The following is a 22,531-nucleotide window of genomic DNA, read 5'->3' as shown; positions in this document are numbered from 1 at the left end:
GAATCAGGCTTCACGTCAGCCACCACTGCAACAGTCCATTGTCATATATTTAGGCCCAGGCACCCAGCCAGAGGAGAGAGGTCCCGTAACAGAGAATCTGGCTTCATGTCAGCAGAGAATCAGTCTGCATGTCATAGCAGAGAATCAGGCTTCACGTCACCCAACATTGGAACAGTCCATTGGCATATATTTAGGCCCCGGCACCCAGACAGAGGAGATGTTCATTCAACTTTGGGTTGCCCCGCAATATAATGGTAAAATGAAAATAAAAAGAGGATTGAATGAGGAAGTGCCCTGGAGTACAATAATATATGGTTAAGGGGAGGTAGTTAATGTCTAATCTGCACAAGGGATGGACAGGTCCTGTGGGATCCATGCCTGGTTCATTTTTATGAACATCAGCTTGTCCACATTGGCTGTAGACAGGCGGCTGCTTTGTCTGTAATGACGCCTCCTGCCGTGCTGAATACACGTTCAGACAAAACGCTGGCCGCCGGGCAGGCCAGCACCTCCAAGGCATAAAAGGCTAGCTCTGGCCACGTGGACAATTTAGAGACCCAGAAGTTGAATGGGGCCGAACCATCAGTCAGTACGTGGAGGGGTGTGCACACGTACTGTTCCACCATGTTAGTGAAATGTTGCCTCCTGCTAACACGTTGCGTATCAGGTGGTGGTGCAGTTAGCTGTGGCGTGTTGACAAAACTTTTCCACATCTCTGCCATGCTAACCCTGCCCTCAGAGGAGCTGGCCGTGACACAGCTGCCTTGGCGACCTCTTGCTCCTCCTCTGCCTTGCCCTTGGGCTTCCACTTGTTCCCCTGTGACATTCGGGAATGCTCTCAGTAGCGCGTCTACCAACGTGCGCTTGTACTCGCGCATCTTCCTATCACGCTCCAGTGAAGGAAGTAAGGTGGGCACATTGTCTTTGTAGCGTGGATCCAGCAGGGTGGCAACCCAGTAGTCCGCACACGTTAAAATGTGGGCAACTCTGCTGTCGTTGCGCAGGCACTGCAGCATGTAGTCGCTCATGTGTGCCAGAGGTAAGGACAAGCTGTCCTCTGTGGAGGCGTATCGTCATCGTCCTGCCTTTCCCCCCAGCCACGCACCAGTGATGGGCCCGAGCTGCGTTGGGTGCCACCCCGCTGTGACCGTGCTTCATCCTCATCCTCCTCCACCTCCTCCACCTCCTCCTCCTCATCCTCCAGTAGTGGGCCCTGGCTGGCCACATTTGTACCTAGCCTCTGCTGTTGCCAAAAACCTCCCTCTGAGTCACTTCGAAGAGACTAAAAATGACCCCTCTTCCTTCTCCTCCTCGGCCACCTCCTCTTCCATCATCGCCCTAAGTGTTTTCTCAAGGAGACATAGAAGTGGTATTGTAACGCTGATAACGGCGTCATCGCCACTGGCCATGTTGGTGGAGTACTCGAAACAGCGCAACAGGGCACACAGGTCTCGCATGGAGGCCCAGTCTTTGGTGGTGAAGTGGTGCTGTTCCGTAGTGCGACTGACCCGTGCGTGCTGCAGCTGAAACTCCACTATGGCCTGCTGCTGCTCGCACAGTCTGTCCAGCATGTGCAAGGTGGAGTTCCACCTGGTGGGCACGTCGCATATGAGGCGTTGAGCGGGAAGGCCGAAGTTAAGCTGTAGCGCAGACAGGCGAGCAGCGGCAGGATGTGAACGCCGGAAGCGTGAACAGACGGCCCGCACTTTATGCAGCAGCTCTGACATGTCGGGGTAGTTGTGAATGAACTTCTGCACCACCAAATTCAGCACATGCGCCAAGCAAGGGATGTGCGTCAAACCGGCTAGTCCCAGAGCTGCAACGAGATTTCGCCCATTATCACACACCACCAGGCCGGGCTTGAGGCTCACCGGCAGCAACCACTCGTCGGTCTGTTGTTCTATACCCCGCCACAACTCCTGTGCGGTGTGGGGCCTGTCCCCCAAACATATGAGTTTCAGAATGGCCTGCTGACGTTTACCCCGGGCTGTGCTGAAGTTGGTGGTGAAGGTGTGTGGCTGAGTGGATGAGCAGGTGGAAAAAGAGGAGGAGGAAGCCGAGTAGGAGGAGGAGGCAACAGGAGGCAAAGAATGTTGTCCTGCGATCCTTGGCGGCGGAAGGACGTGCACCAAACAGCTCTCCGCCTGGGGCCCAGCTGCCACTACATTTACCCAGTGTGCAGTTAGGGAGATATAGCGTCCCTGGCTGTGCTTACTGGTCCACGTATCTGTGGTTAGGTGGACCTTGCCACAGATGGCGTTGCGCAGTGCACACTTGATTTTATCGGATACTTGGTTGTGCAGGGAAGGCACGGCTCTCTTGGAGAAGTAGTGCCGGCTAGGAACAACATACTGTGGGACAGCAAGCGACATGAGCTGTTTGAAGCTGTCTGTGTCCACCAGCCTAAATGACAGCATTTCATAGGCCAGTAGTTTAGAAATGCTGGCATTCAGGGCCAGGGATCGAGGGTGGCTAGGTGGGAATTTACGCTTTCTCTCAAATGTTTGTGAGATGGAGAGCTGAACGCTGCCGTGTGACATGGTTGAGATGCTTGGTGACGGAGGTGGTGGTGTTGGTGGTACATCCCCTGTTTGCTGGGCGGCAGGTGCCAACGTTCCTCCAGAGGCGGAGGAAGAGGCCGAGGCAGCAGCAGAAGGGGCCGAGGCGGCAGCAGCAGAAGAGGTAGCAGGGGGAGCCTGAGTGACTTCCTTGTTTTTAAGGTGTTTACTCCACTGCAGGTGCCTGGTCATGCAGGTTGTGCTAAGGTTCAGAACGTTAATGCCTCGCTTCAGGCTCTGATGGCACAGCGTGCAAACCACTCGGGTCTTGTCGTCAGCACATTGTTTGAAGAAGTGCCATGCCAGGGAACTCCTTGAAGCTGCCTTTGGGGTGCTCGGTCCCAGATGGCGGCGGTCAGTAGCAGGCGGAGTCTCTTGGCGGCGGGTGTTCTGCTTTTGCCCACTGCTCCCTCTTTTGCTACGCTGTTGGCTCGGTCTCACCACTGCCTCTTCCTCCGAACTGTGAAAGTCAGTGGCACGACCTTCATTCCATGTGGGGTCTAGGACCTCATCGTCCCCTGCATCGTCTTCCACCCAGTCTTGATCCCTGACCTCCTGTTCAGTCTGCACACTGCAGAAAGACGCAGCAGTTGGCACCTGTGTTTCGTCATCATCAGAGACATGCTGAGGTGGTATTCCCATGTCCTCATCATCAGGAAACATAAGTGGTTGTGCATCAGTGCATTCTATGTCTTCCACCGCTGGGGAAGGGCTGGGTGGATGCCCTTGGGAAACCCTGCCAGCGTAGTCTTCAAACAGCATAAGAGACTGCTGCATAACTTGAGGCTCAGACAGTTTCCCTGGTATGCATGGGGGTGATGTGACAGACTGATGGGCTTGGTTTTCAGGCGCCATCTGTGCGCTTTCTTCAGAAGACTGGGTGGGAGATAATGTGAACGTGCTGGATCCACTGTCGGCCACCCAATTGACTAATGCCTGTACCTGCTCAGGCCTTACCATCCTTAGAACGGCATTGGGCCCCCACCAAATATCGCTGTAAATTATGGCGGCTACTGGGACCTGAGGTAGTTGGTACACTAGGACATGTGGCTGTGGCAGAACGGCCACGTCCTCTCCCAGCACCATAGGGTCCACTAACACCACCACGACCATGTCCGCGTCCGCGTCCTTTACTAGATGTTTTCCTCATTGTTATCGTTCACCACAACAACAAAAATATTATTTGACCCAATGTATTGAATTCAAATTCAGGCCTTTTTTTAAAGACAACTAACACTATCTGGCTATCTATTTAGGTACCGTATTACACTAATACAGGCACAGCAGTAACCACAGATTTAACTGACTATAAATTTGAGGCCTATTATTTAGGCGCTGGGTGACAGGTATAGGTTTACTGACAGAATTAGACTTGGAAATGCACAGTAGCGTGTGTGTGAAGTTATTCAGAATGACCCTATGTGCACCTTGAATCTGATATACCCTTTTAGGGATAAATTTAAGTAGGCCTGATACAGCAGAAACCACTAAATTAGGAAATTGCTAAATTGGGAATTGTATTTCAACCCAGAACAAAAACTGTGCTTTGACGGACACTAAATAACTTGACCAGCCACACCAGTAACGACAGATTTAGCTGGATATAAATTTGAGGCCTAGTATTTAGGCGCTGGGTGACAGGTATACGTTTACTGACAGAATGGTAAATGGTCTCCCACAGCCAATAGTGAGTCTTCCCCCTCCGTGTTCGGGTCTAGATCTAAGCCCCTGTCGGCGTCTCTGCACAACAGGAAAGGATGGGAGTCAGGCAGTGGCGACGTAGCGCTCATTTTGTGCGCCGTGGGGGAGTAGGGTGTCGCGTGGGGGTTGCGGCCTGTTACCATCTGCCCCTCCGGGGTGAAGAACTGCTTGATGCCGCTTCTTCCCCGCTCTGATGTGTCGGCTGGATTTCTCATTCAGATATTTATATCAAAGTATTTTATTATTTATTTTATATTTTTATATTTTTTTGCTTTTTTTATTTTATATATATTTTCTACATTTTTTATATTTTTTATATTATTTCTTATTTTTTATATATTTTTTAAGTAAAGATTTTTTAGATTTTTTAGAATTATCCCTTCTCTATATCATTTTTTATATAATTCTATATTTTTCATGTTATTTATTATTATTATAGTTAGAGTAAATGAATATTTGTTTATAGTTCATTTTTATTTTTGGAATTATTCAAACTATTCTTATGAAAAAATATTTTTTATTATTTTGTTTTTTAGATATAAAAATATATTCTATACTTATTAAATGTATTTCATCTTCTTCTATATTTTGAACAATATTTACAAAAAAAAAAAAAAAAAAGGAGGGGGGGGGGGGAGGGGGTTAGGACAGTTGAGTGCAAGGAGGAATTTGCTCCGTGCTGTAGTCCACAGCACCCCACGCCAAGCCCCCAGGGTAAAATAATTCTTCAAACAAATGGCATTACAGGGGGGTATAGCATCCAATGTATATATGCAACAGATTGTCATGAGACATGCCAAATGAATCAGTCCCCACATGTCCAAACAGACAGAAAATCAAGAAAAGTCCTCTTCGATGGTGGTCCAGTGAAGTTCCATTTGATGAACAATGATCGGGTGATTTCCGAGCCAAAGTGCCAAAGAAAGGTAACCCAGTAAACCCAAGATGAGAGACCAAATAGTCGCATGTGAGTGAGCAGCATATACATCTAAAAATACAAACCAGAAAAAAGAAACAATTAGAAAAGTGCAAAAAATCATCTGGTATAAAAACCTGTGAATAAGAGTTCCTCGTTAAGACCCTGTGGGGACAAACAATCAAGATTGTAAATCCACCGGGATTCCGCTTTCAACAAACACTGTGCTATACGTGTACCCCTAATGCTGAAATTAATTTTCTCCAAGCCTACCACCTGTAAACCATTATACTTACCCCCATGGTGATCCAAAAAATGTGAGGCCACAGAAGTAAGAGTTTTTTCCTCATCGGCCCGATCACGGGCGGCCAAGCTGATATTAGACATATGCTGCTGGATCCGTTTCCGCAATTCCTGTGAGGTCTGCCCCACATACAACTTCCTGCATGGACAAATGATCCCATATACAATATTTCTGGTACTGACTATTTATATAGTGCCTCAAACGCATATGTTCCTTACCATTCATAAAGTTGTCCTTCCCCCAACATGTATGGGCAAACATTGCATTGGCCACAGGGATGTGTGCCTTTGAGCTTGATGCCTCTATTCAGTCCCCGTGTGGGGCGCTGAAAGTGGCTGCGTACAAGTTGGTCTTTAAGTGAAGGTGCCTTACGGGCGATAATCTTCGGTTTATCGTCCAATTTCCAATAAATGTGGAAATGCGCTTGCCAAGCAGTTACACCCCAGGCCAACACAAACATATATCCCTGAGATCAAGGATCACAGAGGTCAGATAGTGCACCACCCCCCTCACATCGCAAATACCTTTCCGACATATTACGAATCCCTGTATAATATCAAGGGCCAGTTTGCGGACATGCCCCAACAAGACTTTGAGGGACGCACATGTCAGAGACAGCCCTGCCAGGGGTGTCGGCTGAACGGAGCGCTGAATTAGATCAGCCTTTCACAGAACCAGAAGTCCAAACAGTAAGAAAAGCAGTAAGAAAAGCCCTTGCCCGGATGGTTTTACAGCCATCTTCTTTAAAAGATATCAAGAATTGCTGCTCCCCTTCCTCACTAAGGTATATAATAGTATATCCCCTACATGTCCCTTTCCTAAGCAATCTCAGGAAGCCCACATAGTGGTTATACCCAAACCAAATAAAGATGGCACTGTATGCAGTAACTATAGGCCGATATCTTTTTTTTTTGTTTCAATCTTTTTTATTGGTGTTTTCAAAGTAAACCACAATACAATAAAATTGCATTACAATAAGCTTTCCATCAGTCGAGTCATTGAAACAACTAACTGTATAAACATAACAGTTGTCAGAAAATAAAGCAATAGTACTTTAGACAGCGTCCACGATTGGTGTCAATAATCTCCAATTAGTGATTGGTACTTCACAAGAAGCCTTATACAATTGTGTCCACATCTCCATTTATGGAGCAACCACCTCCTCCAATTACTGTATTCAAACTACCTGCTCATTAACTAATGGTAATGGCAATGATACATTAAAATTCCTTTGCTGGAGAAGAAACCAGGTGTATTAGTGATCCTATGTGCATCTGTGTAACTACCACTTGTTAAGGTGACATCGGCCCCTCCTGTACAGCTAGTACAGACCCCCACTCTCAATTCTTGACACAATAACCAGAAGCGATCCACAACTCCCATTGTTTCAAAAACTTTTGAAAGGATCCATTACCTAAGGCTATGATTCTTTCATAAGCAAATGTAGTGTTGATAGTTGATACCAAATCTGTCAACCTAGGCAATTCCTGGGACTTCCATTTTTGCAGTATCATTAGTTTCGCTAAAACACATATTACTGCTACCAATTTCCTGTTCACCCCTGGGAGATTTGACACCCCAACTAAAAGCAGGGCAAGTTGTGGTGTCCACGTTAGCTGTCCTTGGAGCAGCTTATTCAGCAGTTCTTCACATTCTTTCCAGTATTTTGAAATCAAAGGGCACTCCCAAAGAATGTGAAGAAGTGTGCCCTTTCTTCCGCATCCCCTCCAACACTCATCCGACACTCCCACATACATATGCCGTAATCTCTCAGGGGTGTAGTACCAGTGTAGTATAGTTTTTAGAGCCGATTCTACATGGCTAGAACAGTGCAAGTGTGAGTGGATCAATTTGATCGTTCTCTGCCAATCAATATCCGCTATAGTGATGTTCAGCGAGCTCTCCCATTTACGCATAGGATGAGACTTCCTAAACTGTGTTGGCTGGAGTAATGATTCATACAACATTTTGAGTCCTTTGGAGTTCCCCGAAAGGTATAGCATCCCCACCTGCTTACATCTCACATTCGACGGGGTCAATGATTGTATCAAGTGCCGGATTTGTAAATACTTAAAGAAATCCGACTTGGGTATCCGCATTTGGTCCTGCAAGGCTTGGAAAGACTTCATCGTCCCACTTTCGAATAGCCATTCGATATTGCTTCTGGACTCTATATTCCATTCTGACATATCGGCATGTGGAAGCAATGCTCTGATAAGAGAGAATGGAATTGAGGAGATCTTTGGCTTGTATCCCTCTTTGTTGGCGCTATGGAACTGTCTCCAAGCCATCACTGAGGCTAGAATCACTGGGTTTAGGTTTTTAGGAACCTGGATATCCCAGAAAGGTAGATGCACTAAATCTGACAGGGTAAAGGGTGCTGCTTGTGCTTGTTCTACTTGAACCCAGGGAATTTCGATTTTCCCTCTGTGCCAGCTCCTAAGCATGGACACCAACGTGGCAATATAATAACGTTCCATATCTGGGACCGCCAGACCTCCCATTGCTCGGGGTCTCTGAATTATGCTACTCGCTATCCTCAGCTTCCTATTGTTCCAGATATATTTGGAGAGTACTTGTTGCACTTTTCTAAAGAACTTTTTGGGCAGCAAGATTGGGATCGTGCGGTATAGATACAAGAAGCGGGGAAGTATGAACATTTTAAATGCTGCAATCCTCCCTAACCATGAGGTTTCATGCTTATGGAACTCTACCAGATCCTTGCCTACCTTTGCCAATAGTGATTCATAGTTAAGATCATATAATTTCGACATTGATGCAGACATGCTAGTACCCAGATATTGGATACTATCTGTGCACCAATCAAAATCCCACTGTTCCTTGAAGGATTGAGTCAGAGAGTCCCGGACGTGTATCGGCATAGCTTGTGTTTTAGAGGAATTGAGGTGGTAATACGAAAGATTGCCATATAATTCTATTTGGTTCATAACCGCTGCTAGTGATTTCTCTGGGCTTGATAGTGACAGCAATACATCATCAGCGTAAAGCGAAATTACATGCTCTTGCCCTCCAATTTTTACCCCTGAGATTAATGGGTCTAGTCTAATTGCCTGAGCCAGTGGTTCCATAGCTATAATGAAAATTAGAGGGGATAATGGACAGCCCTGTCTAGTACCATTTGTCAGCTCGAACATTTTTGACAGGGCTCCATTGACATATACACTAGCTGTGGGGTCACTATAGAGGGCCATAATTGCTGACATGATAGGGCCACTAAACCCCATAACCGATAGCACCGAGAAGGCAAAAGACCATCTAATTCGGTCAAATGCCTTCTCGGCATCCAATGCCAGCACCAACAAAGGGGTTTTCTGTTGTTTGACTTGATGGAGTATACCCAGCATTCTCCTGGTGTTAAAGTAGGACTGGCGAGTCGGAACAAAACCCGTCTGGTCCTTATGAACTATAGATGGGAGTATGTTAGCTATCCTAAGGGCCAGGAGCTTGGCATAAATTTTAACGTCTTGGTTTAATAAAGATATAGGTCTGAAATTTTGCGGTCTATCCGCAGTTTTACCTGGCTTAGGTAAAGTAATGATAATTGCTTGTAAATTTTCCCTAGGGAAGTTCCCCGAGGATAGGGCGTGTTGACAAAAATCTTTCAAGAAGGGGCTCAGTATATGCACAAACTTTTTGTAATAATGGCTTGCAAAGCCATCTGGGCCAGGAGCCTTATCTTTGGGCAAGGACGTAACAACTTTCACAATCTCCTCCTCCGTTATTGGGGCATTCAGGACATGGAGTTGAGTATCAGTTAAGGTGGGTAGATTTAGGGAATCAAGATATCTGCTCACCATATCCTCCAAATTTGGAGAGACGGGTATGGAGTTTTTCAGGTTGTACAGATCATGGTAGTACGATTGAAAGCCTTCTGCTATGTCCTGTGGAGAGTATAGGCCGATATCTTTAATAAATTGCGATATTAAGGTCTATTCTAAGATCCTAGCAAACAGACTCAGTAGTATACTGCCTGATACTATCAACAGGGATCAAGAAGGATTCATCTCGGGGAGGGAAGCGAGAGACAACGCCATCCGTACCATTACCCTAATTTCACAGGTTCAGACACGACAGACCCCCATGTGCCTGATGTCGGTAGATGCCGAAAAGGCATTCGATAGGGTGCACTGGCAATTTATGATGGCATCCTTAAAGCAAATAGACTTAGGGGGAAGATATATGGAGATGGTGGCAGCACTGTATACTCACCCCTCAGCACGAGTCCGAACGAATGGTATTTTGTCCCCTTCCTTCGACATACACAATGGAACGCTTCAGGGCTGTCCCTTGTCCCTGCTTCTATATGTCCTGTCAATGGAACATTTGGCAGAGGCAATAACAACCCAAACATTAAGGGAGTAGAGACCCCGAACATGCGCCATAAACTTGCACTCTACGCAGATGACCTCCTGCTATATGTGACCTCCCCCCACATCTCCATTCCTTCCTTGCTTAAGGAGTTTGACAGATTTAGTCACCTTAGTAATTTTAGGGTGAACATTGATAAGACTGAAATGTTAAATATTTCTCTTTCTCAAGAACATAATTTCCCTTTCAAATGGACAGCCCATAGCCTGTCGTAATTAGACATCCAGGTCCCAGCACAATTGCACCTGTTATTCCCCTTTTACTTAAGCACTTTTTGTGGTTCAGTCAAATGAATACTGTCAAAATGGACATCTTGCCAAGGTTTTTATACCTCTTCCAAACCATATCTATTCACGTTCCTAAAAAGTATTTTCTAGAGATCCAAAGGGCCCTCAACAGGTTCATTTGGCATACCAGTAAACCTAGATTGAATAAGAGGGTCCTGATTAAGCATAAATCCTTGGGTGGGTTTGGATTACCGGATATTCGCATATCAGTGGTACTCACTAGACTTTTAGATTGGAGACATAAAGGTTTAATGAAGCTTTGGGTCACTTTGGAACAGTCTTTGTCACCTCTCTCCCTTCAAGCCATACCCTGGCTAATTACGACAGATAGACCCCCTAAGGAAGATTCCCTTTCCTTGTGAGACATGTCCTCGCGGTCTTGGAGGACTGGATTACTAAATCTCAAATTACCTTTATGGGAATCCAGCGTTTACTCCAGGTATGATCCCATCCTCCTTTCTCATTAAAATCACATGCAATGAATTACTGAGAATCAGAGACGTTCTATCAGCTATTCTCATTTGAAGTTTTACGCCAGAACACAGCTTTTAGCATGATGTCCTGGCTGGGATACGCTCAATTAAACTCCTTTTTTGGAGCCACATTCTCCAGAGGAACAGTAAACCCGCTGATGGATTTCAATAGGGTATATCTGCAGCCAGGCACAATTAAAGGTACCTTGTCCACACTATTCCGGGTGCTCCTTCATATACATAGTCGGGAGAGGGCCCCATTTTTCGATAAATGGGAATCTGATCTGCAGGTTTGGTTCACAGATGAGGAGGTAGAAAAGATGTGTACGTTCCCCCAATGGTATCTCACTGGCTACGCAGGTCAAAGAAAAGAACTACAAATTCTTTCCAGGTGGTACTATTGTCCTAATACATTATATCGGATGTTCCCTACAGTTTCAGAAAAGTGCTTGAGGTGCGAGAATGATAGGGGATCCCTGTTACATATATGGTGGAGCTGTCCGAAAATCCACTCGTTCTGGGAACAAATCTTGCAGATTTATGCCAAATACTCAGGTAGGACGATCCCTAACACCCCCCAACTTACTCTACTATCCCTAATACCTGGCTCTCTTGCCCAGGTCAAGAAAGGGGTTCTGAGACATTTCCTGTCAGCTGCGCAAATGGTAATCCCCAGACATTGGAAATCCAGTTCTCCACCCACATTGCTTGAATGTACAAGAGTGCTAAGATTTACATTGCGCATGGAAGAGTTGATAGCAGATCAGCAAGAAAGGTCTGAGTCCTTTGCACATAGTTGTAACCCCTTTCTCCTGTTCTTGGACTCTCCGGAGTTTAGTGATTTGGTATGAGCTTTACGATTTCACAGGATCTCTCAAAGTATCTTTGGGTCAGGACCCCTTCGCATTAGCATCTTTTATTGGCGACTTCTCTTTCCACCCCCTCTTCCCTTCCCCTTTTATGCCCTTCTGTTCTCCTTCCCCATACTACTGTCTTATTTGCCGGTGATGGTATTTGACTAGGTAAGTTATACAGTTATCAGGAATATGTTGAGATTTTCAATAGACTAAATAGTTTATAATGCTGTATATGTTTATTGAATATCATAGTTACACTGTTAACGAGAGAATTTACATTTTTGTATACCTTATTCAGTAAGTGTGTAAATCTTTATTATATGTGTTAGACTAATAATAGCTATTCTCATTGGCAATTATACACATTGGATCCTGGGCGGTCCTATTGCAGATATGTTTGCATTCTAAATGTCCTTACTCATTTACTGTTATTTTTTTAATTAATAAACTCAGATTAAACATACATTTTTATTAACAACATGGCAACATCACTTAGAGACAGGCACACAATGATGTAGTTACTGTAATAACCATAATAAAATTGATTCTGTCACTAGTCCTATTTACTTATCACATGAATGTGCCATGTATGCTGACCCAGCACATGTATGTCCTAAAACAGTGCTGCTTACTGAATGCCAGGGTGTGAAGGGTAAGGCCATGGATACATGATAGGATTGATACATGGGCTATAACATTCTTCTGCATATAGGGGTCAACTGCCAGATATAAGAAAGGTATGTATGCAGAATTTTAATTACATGTACGGTATATTAGAAAATTTTATGATTTCCCATCATATAAACAAAGTTAAAAAATAAAAGCCATAATGCATCATTAAAGTTAGTCTTAACTGAGGAGATGATCTTTCTACGTTTTCAAACCTTTGATTACATTTTTGATCTTTGGTGTGTAAGACAGGATTGCAACACTTAACACACTCACTGTTGCATCGGTTAATGGACCAAGGTGAGCATTGCTTGTCAGTGGGAAAACGTGAATTGTACTGGGGGTTCCCATTTGGATCATATGGGATAGTCAAGGGTAGTGTTGAGCGAATCGAGCTTTGGATCATCGATCCGAAGTCCATTCGGCCAAACACTTCCATTTTAACGCTGTCTTCGTACAGAATTCAAATGTGTTGGCTCCATGGACCCAAACTTCATTTCACCTGAAGTCACGTAAGACTTAAGTGAATTAATTCGGTATTCATTTCTGCATCTTTAAAAATGTTTAAAATAAGAAATCTGAAGTCAGGTTTGGTACCGAGGTACCAACCAGAGCGGAGCTCCTCCTTAAAACAGTTGATCGTGGGGGTCTTGGGTGTAGGACCCCCAGAGATTAGATACTGATGACTATCCTGTAGATAGGTCATCAGTATTAAAATATCAGAAAACCCTTTTAACATAGGCCTTCAGTTCTGCTAAGTGTGACAGCCTACCAGGCTCTGCTAGAGGCATAGTCTAATAGGCTGTCAGTAGAATATTGACAGGCAGTCATCATACACGGTATTACAAATGTAATGCAGTGTATTATATAAAGGGGTTATGCAGGGATTGATTTAAAAAAAATTCAATTAGACATAATATGGTATATCCCAATCTCTTTCTATCAAATCTAGAACCAGCCCTGTACCTCACATGGATCCAGAGATCTCCCCATTCATAGAGTCACTTCAGGCTGTACAGACTATTGCCCTCTGCCTCACGGTGTATTTGACAGAGAAACCTTTTCAGTTTAGACTACCATGCAGCTAGGCAGCTCTTTTACTTTGTTCACATCTCTGTTAGGGGATCTGGCAGGCTGTTCGTAACAAAGCAGCCTGCTGAATCTCACAGGATCCATCGTTGCCATATCCTCTACTTCACCGCCAGATCCCCATTGACTGCAATGAGATCCGGCTGATTTCCAGCATAAATGTCGGGTTTCGGGCTGAACAAAAACTGTTGCATGCAACAGTACCTTATAGTTGTGCCCTAAAATACATAGATTCATTCACTTCAACTGTTAAAATAACAGATCACGTTAGCTTTACATTTTTTCTTCACATTATTTGATTTACTAGCTAGAAAAGTTCAGCAGACCTTTCTATTTTGAATGCCAAAAAAGCCTGACGTAAAAAAAAATGCTACATAAATTAGTTGGGTTGTCAGTGAAAAGGTTCTAATGCAGGGAAAAAAATTGTATAACAGAGATCTGTCTGTAAAATTAAAGGGGTTATGCCAAGGGGTCGACTAATTGATTGGTGAGAGTCTGACCACTAGGACCCTCCCTGATCCTGAGAACGCTGGTCCCATTGACCCTCTTGATGGAGTGCCATTTATGCTCTATGGCAGTGGTGCCCAACCATTTTTCATCTGAGGGCCACACTAGACATGGTATAAATTTTGCGGGCCAGAACCAGCTAGCTTTGCCAGAATGAAATGCAAACACTGTGAGGGGGCACGTGTGAGCATTACTACTGTAAACGGGCAAATATCTGGTCTTTTTATTCTGTAAAAAGGGCGCATCTGGTCATTTTAACCGTGAAGGGGGCACATGTGAGCATTACCCCTGTGAATGGGGCACATCTGGGCATTACAATGTAAGTCAGGAAGGATCCTTTTTGACTTTGTTCCTCATAATGCAAACAGATCCGTTCTGAGCGGATACAATCGTTGCATTATAGGTGCGGATACGTCTGTGCAGATACCAGACGGATCCGCATCTAACGCAGGTGTGAAAGTAGCCTAAGTTGCAGGGTGATGTGCCTCAGCGTGGCGTCCCACGTTGTCACTGGCACTAGTATCGCTTACCTCCGCTGTGTTTCACTTTGCTGTGAGCTCTGTAGGGCAGCGTTCAGTTCGTATGCCGGTCAGGAGCGTGATATTCCATGTGGTATACTGCTGATGTAGTGGATTCCGGCTTAAGACCTCCATCTTATCAGTTCCCTTTATATATTATGCTGGGGATCCTTATAAACTCCAAACTGGTTCTCAGTTCGGAATTGGAGACCTACACAAATGTTATGCGGTTTTCATTTCAATCGCTAGTTTTTGTTTCATGCGATTTTGCTTTCACTATATTAGCATTTATAATATATCTATGCATATAGACGTATTCCCATTTTCATTAGGGAAATTATACTGCCCCACAGTATAATTAGGAATGGTGGCGCAGGCGCGTCTCTTCTGCAACTGTGCGCAAGCTCTGCCTTCGGTCACTGCATGGGCCGCATGGCACAGATGTGGCCCGCAGGCCATAGGTTGGACATCACTGCTCTATGGGATGCCAAAAATAGCCAAGCACTCTACTCGGCTGTCTCCGGCAGTCCTTCAGAAAATGAAGTGCTTCGGGTATTGCATGCAAATCCTGCCCAGCTCCTTTGCCCTGATTGACAACCCTAGCTTGGTATCCATGTCACTAGTATCCACATTAAAATCTTGGACAGCAGTGTCACGTAAGGGAACAGTGAAGCCCTATTCTCCACCTGCATAACTGTTCCTACCTACTTGCATGATATGTCCTAAACAAAGGCCCACAAGTGGCCTGACTAGATGGAGGGGCCTACAAGGGAAGCAGGAGAAAATAAAACACGCACCTGGAATGTCAGATAACTAACCAGGAAAAAATTAAGAGACAGACAGCACAGACAATTCAGAAGACAAAATGGAGAAACGATACCAAGCTGGGTCAAACACTTTTCATTAGTTATAATGGTTTGTTTTGTCTGAGGAGCAATCATTAGAAGATATAAAATGGCCAGTACACCCAAATTACACCAAAAACCTGTCTAAATCACAAAGCAGGACAACTTACTTTACGACACTGAGCTAAAGAGCTGCCTCAACCTCCTCTCTGCTCTGCTTGTCATGGATTATGACCCTGAATACAGCTTAATCTCTCTAGGAATGGAGTTCATGAGGAGGCATGAAGTTATAGAGAGGATGGACAGGACAGACTATGGTAATGTGGTGCTGTGTTAAGCCTTATGCAGAAGTCTGTGGAACACAGTCAGTGAGATACCGGACTGGCATTGCAGGAGCGCACGGTTTCACTATCCCTCCTGGTTTAGGCGTACTATATGCCCTCCAATAGTTGAAGGTGTTTAAAAACATTGCCCCTGTGTCCCCAGATTATTAAAGGGGCTCCGTTGTGTTTAGATACAGACCTATCGATTTAATTACCTGAAGAAACGCGTAGGGACACGTGAGTTCATCACAGTATTTATTTTTCCTTTTCTTTTTTACATTAGTTATCTCCCCAGCTTAGGTGTTCTAGCCTTGCCTCTAGGTACATACCTGTGCAGGGTGGTGTAGGGACCCAAGCCTAGGGTGAGGTCCTGGACAGGGCCACCCCTTGCGGGGCAAGGACCCTGTGTTAGGAGGTTACTAGGGTCTAACAGGACATGTAGGGCCTTATAGGGATAGTTTAGTCCCCTGAGGCTTCCCCTACAACGACTAGGTCCAAACTGGGACCCGTCCCCTCCCTAACAAAGATATCTGGCCTAACAACCGTGGCCAGGTGAACAGAAATGACCCTGCACTAAACCGGTAAGACTTTTCCAATGTCTACAAGGTGTTTTACTTGACAGGGCATGGATACATGAGACACTGAAATCTGCTTTTTACTGTACACTTCGGTTGGAAAGTAGCATCACACACTTGCGTCAGGCCTTTGTCTCTGTATCCATCTCATTGGTGTCCAGCTAGACTTAGCACCTACCTCCTGGAGCCTTATCCTGGGGCTTCTAGTGTGTGGTCTAGCACATACAGTACAGACCAAAAGTTTGGACACACCTTCTCATTCAAAGAGTTTTCTTTATTTTCATGACTATAAAAATTGTAGATTCACACTGAAGGCATCAAAACTATGAATTAACACATGTGGAATTATATACATAACAAAAAAGTGTGAAACAACTGAAAATATGTCATATTCTAGGTTCTTCAAAGTAGCCACCTTTTGCTTTGATTACTGCTTTGCACACTCTTGGCATTCTCTTGATGAGCTTCAAGAGGTAGTCACCTGAAATGGTTTTCACTTCACAGGTGTGCCCTGTCAGGTTTAATTAGTGGGATTTCTTGCCTTATAAATGGGGTTGAGACCATCAGTTGCGTTGTGGATACACAGCTGATAGTCCTACTGAATAGACTGTTAGAATTTGTATTATGGCAAGAAAAAAGCAGCTAAGTAAAGAAAAACGAGTGGCCATCATTACTTTAAGAAATGAAGGTCAGTCAGTCAGCCCAAAAATTGGGAAAACTTTGAAAGTAAGGGCTATTTGACCATGAAAAAGAGTGATAGGGTGCTGCGCCAGATGACCTGGCCTCCACAGTCACCGGACCTGAACCCAATCGAGATGGTTTGGGGTGAGCCGGACCGCAGAGTGAAGGCAAAAGGGCCAACAAGTGCTAAGCATATCTGGGAACTCTTTCAAGACTGTTGGAAGACCATTTCAGGTGACTACCTCTTGAAGCTCATCAAGTGAATGCCAAGAGTGTGTAAAGCAGTAATCAAAGCAAAAGGTGGCTACTTTGAAGAACCTAGAATATGACATATTTTCAGTTGTTTCACACTTGTTTGTTATGTATATAATTCCACATGTGTTAATTCATAGTTTTGATGCCTTCATAGTCATGAAAATAAAGAAAACTCTTTGAATGAGAAGGTGTGTCCAAACTTTTGGTCTGTACTGTATATATGTGGACAGTTTGATCCAGTTGTTAGTATATGTTTGTAAGGGGCTCTTCTCTGAGTGAGATTTTATCCGATATCATTAGAGGTTACGTTTTAGCATGTCACTGCCCCTTTATAATATTTCTTTGCACATGGTGTCATAGCAACCAATGACACCGTGCACTCCTGCAATGCCAGTCCGGTATCTCACGGACCGTGTTCCACGGATGTCTGCATGAGGCTTCAATGGAGACTGCATACAAGTGCTGCTGCTCATTAGCCACATCCACCATCCTCCAAGCTGGGAAAAAGTTGGGGCTGTCGAACAGTGCAAAGGTTTAAAGATGGTGAGGGTTTGCAAGTGACACTTGAGAATTTGCTGGGATTAGGACATCCTCTGGCACACTTGGCAACTAATTTGAATTCCAGATATTTTATTTTATTTTTTTTGCTCTGTACATTCCCAAGTACCATACTGGGAGTTGTTTGGTAGGTATATCTTCTGACACGAAACTTGAAGATACGCCGGCAAAAATATATTTAAAAACAAAGATTTATTATGAATCCATTGAAAAACATGACACTGTGCCCAGGTTAATAAAACTGCTGATGTTTTTTCGAACCTATTTACAGTGGTTCTTAGTCATAGCATATTAAAATACCCACATGTTAAAGATGGGTGAATCTCATAATTACCTTTTCATGTCACAAAAGTTTCAAGGTAACCAATTTAATATAGGTAGCTTAGATAGTAATTCATTCTGTTGGGATACCTACTATTGAAATTTGTATATCCAATAAGCCTCAGTTTGTGTTAAATATAGCTTCCCAATTGCCAGCCAGTGGGAATCTATACTTTTTCAACAATCATGACCCTAAATGCGTTTAGAATAATAATATGTTTGAACAAAGGGGGTCATTTATTAAGACTGGCGTTTTATACACTGGTCTTAATAAATCCCTGCACTGGTGATGGATCCGCCGCAGTTATGAACAGTGCCGGCCTCTGCATAACTTCCGCGGATTCTCCGCCACTTCTAAATGTAAGACAGCTTCCTAGACCTCTTTTCTATGCCTAAAACAGGTGTAGAAAATGGTAAATAAGACGGGCCACCTTCCCCACCCGCACCATGCAATCTGCGCCAGAAATATACCTAATTTAGCTGTATTTCTGTTTTGTAAATGACCCCCAAAGTGTTTAGCTGCTACTTTCATATAAATGTTCACCTATTCTTTTTCTTGCAGTTCTGGTCGTGCTACCTACTGTAATTGGCATATATCGCAATGAATCAAGAAGATTACATGTGTGGCATCACAAGATATGAAAGATTTGATGTAATATTGTTTGTTAGTATGGTTGAACATGAAACGTTTTGTTTTTATTACCCATTATACAGATATGATATTTGTAGCCCAGGGATGCTCAACCTGCGGCCCTTAAGCCGTTGTAAAACTACAACTACCACCATGCCCTGCTGTATGCTGATAGCTGTAGGCTGTTCAGGCATGCTGGGAGTTGTAGTTTTGCAACAGCTGGAGGGCAGCAGGTTGAGTATGCCTGTTGTAGCCAATTAGAATGGGTGGAATTGTAGTTAGCTCAATATAAGCTGGGTGAAATAATCCCCTCTAAAGTACAAGCCCTTTTGTCCACAAAATTATATCCAGATTCCAAATTAGATCTTTAACCACTAGAGTCCAGGAGGATTTTTCATTTTGCATTTTAATTTCTCCTCCCTGCTTTTCCGGAGCCATAGTTCTTTTTATTTTTCCATTCACAAAGCCATTAGAGGGTTTGTCTTTTGCAGGACAAGTTGTACTTTCTAATCACACCACTTAATTTTACATACGATGTAGTGGGAAGCGGGGAAAAAAGACCAAATGGGGTGGAACTGGAAAAAATTCAGTCACAGTTTTACGATTCTCTACGGCGTTCCCTATGCAGTAAAAATGACCTGTCCCCTTCATTCTCTGGGTCAGTACGATTACAGCGATACCACATTTATATTGTTTTTCTTTTCATTACCATATTCTGACCCCCATAACTTGTGCTGTGTGGGAAATCATTTTCAGGACGATATGTAGCTTTTATTGATACCATTTTAGAGTGTATTTGCTTTTTGATCACCTTTTGTTCAATTTGTTTTGGTGAGTGAATCCAAGGAAAAATGGTAAATAGGCAAAAAAAAAAATTCTGTTACGCCATTCGTTGTATGGGATACAGATTTTTATATTTTAATAGTTCAAGCATTTTAGGATGCGGCGATGCCTATGATCTTTGTTTTTTATTGTTTATTCATTTTTATTTTTATTCTGTGGAAAAGGAGGTGATTAAAATTTCTATATTTTGCAATTTTTTATTTTTAACTTTTTTTATTTAGCCCCCACTACATTCTAAGCTCTATTTGGTGCTATTCTATGAAGCCCTACCACCTGCAGGCCTTGAAAAGAACTACAGTTCTGAAACGCTGGCTCTCTTCAGAGAGACCCAGCGCATAGGAGCGAAGGAACAGCTTCCCAAATTGCCATATGGGGGAGCAGTTCCTGACCCGGAAGCGTGCACTTCCTGTTTTCCAGTATTTAGATGCCGTCGTCACATTTCACCACAGTGTCTAAAGGGTTAAATGTCTGACCTCAACTTGCAAAGGATTTTCTGTATAATTTGCAATGGACTATATTCTTAGTTTATTTCTGTAAGTAAAATGTCCAAAAATGGAATGGATACCTTAGCAGAACAATGTGTAAACTGTAACTTATCCTTATTGTTATTCATATATGAGATGATGATCATGTGTGAAGGACATTTCCAAATCAGTAACAGGTCATCTATATAACAACAGTAATAATATAAATAGGGAATAACAAAATAAATGATGCCCTCTTCCCACCATGAAACATGTTAGCCAAAGAGAGGGAGAAACAAGCCTCCATGGGGTATCCTTGTAACTGTAAATGATATGTGCCATTAAATGATGTTGCCATTATTAAGAATTCTTACAGCTCATTAGAATAATCAATATATTTGGATGATTGTGCTTGTGCACCACTCTTTCAATGGCACTTGCGCAAACATTTTTGTACCAGTGCCATTTCTCAACTGTCCTCGCCACTTTCCTGAATAGGTGGCATGGAGGGGCAGGTAGGAGGTGGGAAAGGTATTATGCTCTGCAATCTGACTTCTCCCCTCTCACACCAGGACTAAAAAAGTGGGCGTGGCGTGGGTGGGGAAGGGACAGGCCAGTAGGCCCCTCTCATTTACCATTTTCTACATCTGTTTTAGGCATAGGAAATGGTGACAATGTAAGACCGCTCGGAAGCTGTCTTACATTTAGAAGGGGCAGTGGATCCGCCAAAATTATGTAGAGACCGATGCCTCTACATAACTGCGGTGGATCACTGTCGGGCTTTAAGACCGGTGTCTAAAACACTGGTCTTAATAAATGTGCCCCAGTATTTATAAACATGGGTGTAATTTATAGCTCATTTCATAATGACTAGGTTTTCCCTTGAAATTGATTCCTAATATCCACAGCGTATATGGGCCTGAATTTCTGTTCCAGGCTTTCCTGTGGTGTACTTTGGGCAAGGGAAAAAGACCAACATGGCAACTCTGGTGGCAAAAAGACTTAACTCCAGCAACTACCCGTCAAGAGGCTTTTAGACTTACAAGGTTAGTTTAATGAAATATGTAACATCTTTGTAATAAAGGTTATTATATTACCACCTTACTGTTTCTTGGGAAAGGTCTATTACCAAGGATTCTAATACTTGGGATTTTGTAGTCAGATAAATGGTGACTGTAAGCATCCTTATAGTTTACATGAAGGGAATCCTTTACAAAAATGTCATGCAATTCATGTCATACAAATTAATGGTACGGCCACTTGTACATTAGATAATGTGTAATAGCAGTCTGGGTGGACCACTACTAGTGCCTCCACCAAGTTTACACTAAGTTTTTGGTTTTTTATTCAGTTAACATCAAGATTTTCTGTAGCAATGCACATGTATATCTGCACCATCCTATAGGCTTTCAATATCCCCATTTGGAGTTAGAACAGTGAGGTTTCCTCGCGCTGCCTGATCCAGTTCAATAGCTTCAAACAGTGACTTGAAATTTCCAGCACCAAATCCCTAAAATAGAAATCAGCTAGTATATTATTACATTATTATACTTGTGCAAAGACTCTGTTCACACTTTTGCTGGTTTATGTTCTGTCAGGGTTCCATGGTTGACACCAGAAATACTGCAGGCTCTGAGATAATCATTCCACGTGACATCGATTTAATATAAGACTATTTGACACAATTTTCTGAACTTTGATATGAAGCATCTGTCACCAGGGAACGTACAGGTCCTCCAGTACCGTTTTTTAGAAGATCTTTTATATCCTAAATGAGTCATCCCATGAAAAGTATTACTATGCAATGAATAGGGAATTGCAGTAGGGTATTTTTGCAATTTTCATGTCAGTAAACCAGTTTTGTTATGTATGTTACATTTTCCTCTCTGTTAGCGCCCCCTGTTTTTCCTTCTTGTCCACCTTCTACTGCATTCAGAGGTGGACAAACATGCTCAGTGGCTTCCCCTCAGTGCTGGCTGATAGAACTCATAGAGAAGCAAGTGAAGCAGCCTCCTTGACACCCTTCATTCATCCCTACTTATAAATCCATAGACATATATAGCTATATCTGTCTCTGGACAGTGGAGAAGGTAGTTTTGGGGGAATACATATGTATCTCTGGGGCTATATGTGAGGGACTATTTTCTATCCAAGGGAGGAAGGGTTTAACAAGAGCTAAATAATCCTGGGAGATGCAGGTGCTTGACAAACTGGTGCACTGCCACAGTAAGGAAAGAAAGACCTCCATGTAAGAGAGTAATATAATTTAAAATAATTTTAAATTAACATCTTCGGGGTAATTTTTTTAACATTGCACTGCACAAATTTTGGGCTAAAAAACATGTTTTTCAATTGGTCTGTATAGAATTTTCAACAATTGGTGTTCTACAGCCCTCAGTTTCAGTATATCTGCAAGCTGTCTTGCTTTCTGTTTTCGACGGAATCCGTCAGACAGCAGCTCTGACAGCTCATGTGTAGCCCTTATCTCTGAATTCCTGACACCTGATAAACACTCATTTTAAGGGTATCTGTAGCAGATTTGTACCTATGACACTGGCTGACCTGTTACATGTGCTCTTTGCAGCTGAAGGTATCTGTGTTGGTCCCATGTTCATATGTGCCCTCATTGCTACATCTGGAGGCTCTGCTCTCTGTGCAACTGCCGCATCCTCTGCACTTTGATTGACAGGGCAGTGCAGTGAAAACGTCATCATGCCTAGAGGCTCATTTGCATATATAATAAATTAATTTTTCTCAGAAATAGGTA

At 43.4% G+C, this 22,531-nt stretch overlaps 1 protein-coding gene across 1 annotated transcript in view; it reads right to left on the bottom strand.

The window, feature by feature from the left end:
• Nucleotides 1-20,983: 20,983 nt before the first annotated feature.
• Nucleotides 20,984-22,531, bottom strand: part of HPD (4-hydroxyphenylpyruvate dioxygenase) — a 66,707-nt gene continuing 65,159 nt past the window's right edge. Inside the window, exon 16 of the mRNA XM_044290510.1 lies at nucleotides 20,984-21,274. Within this exon, the coding sequence (XP_044146445.1) occupies nucleotides 21,164-21,274 (111 nt within the window). The 3' untranslated portion in view covers nucleotides 20,984-21,163. The remainder of the gene's footprint in view (nucleotides 21,275-22,531) is intronic.

The sequence above is a fragment of the Bufo gargarizans genome, chromosome 1, assembly GCF_014858855.1.
Source record: "Bufo gargarizans isolate SCDJY-AF-19 chromosome 1, ASM1485885v1, whole genome shotgun sequence".
In the NCBI taxonomy this organism is placed as follows: domain Eukaryota; kingdom Metazoa; phylum Chordata; class Amphibia; order Anura; family Bufonidae; genus Bufo; species Bufo gargarizans.
The sequence above is the reverse complement of the archived record's forward strand: the minus strand, read 5'-3'. Positions and strand labels throughout refer to the sequence as shown.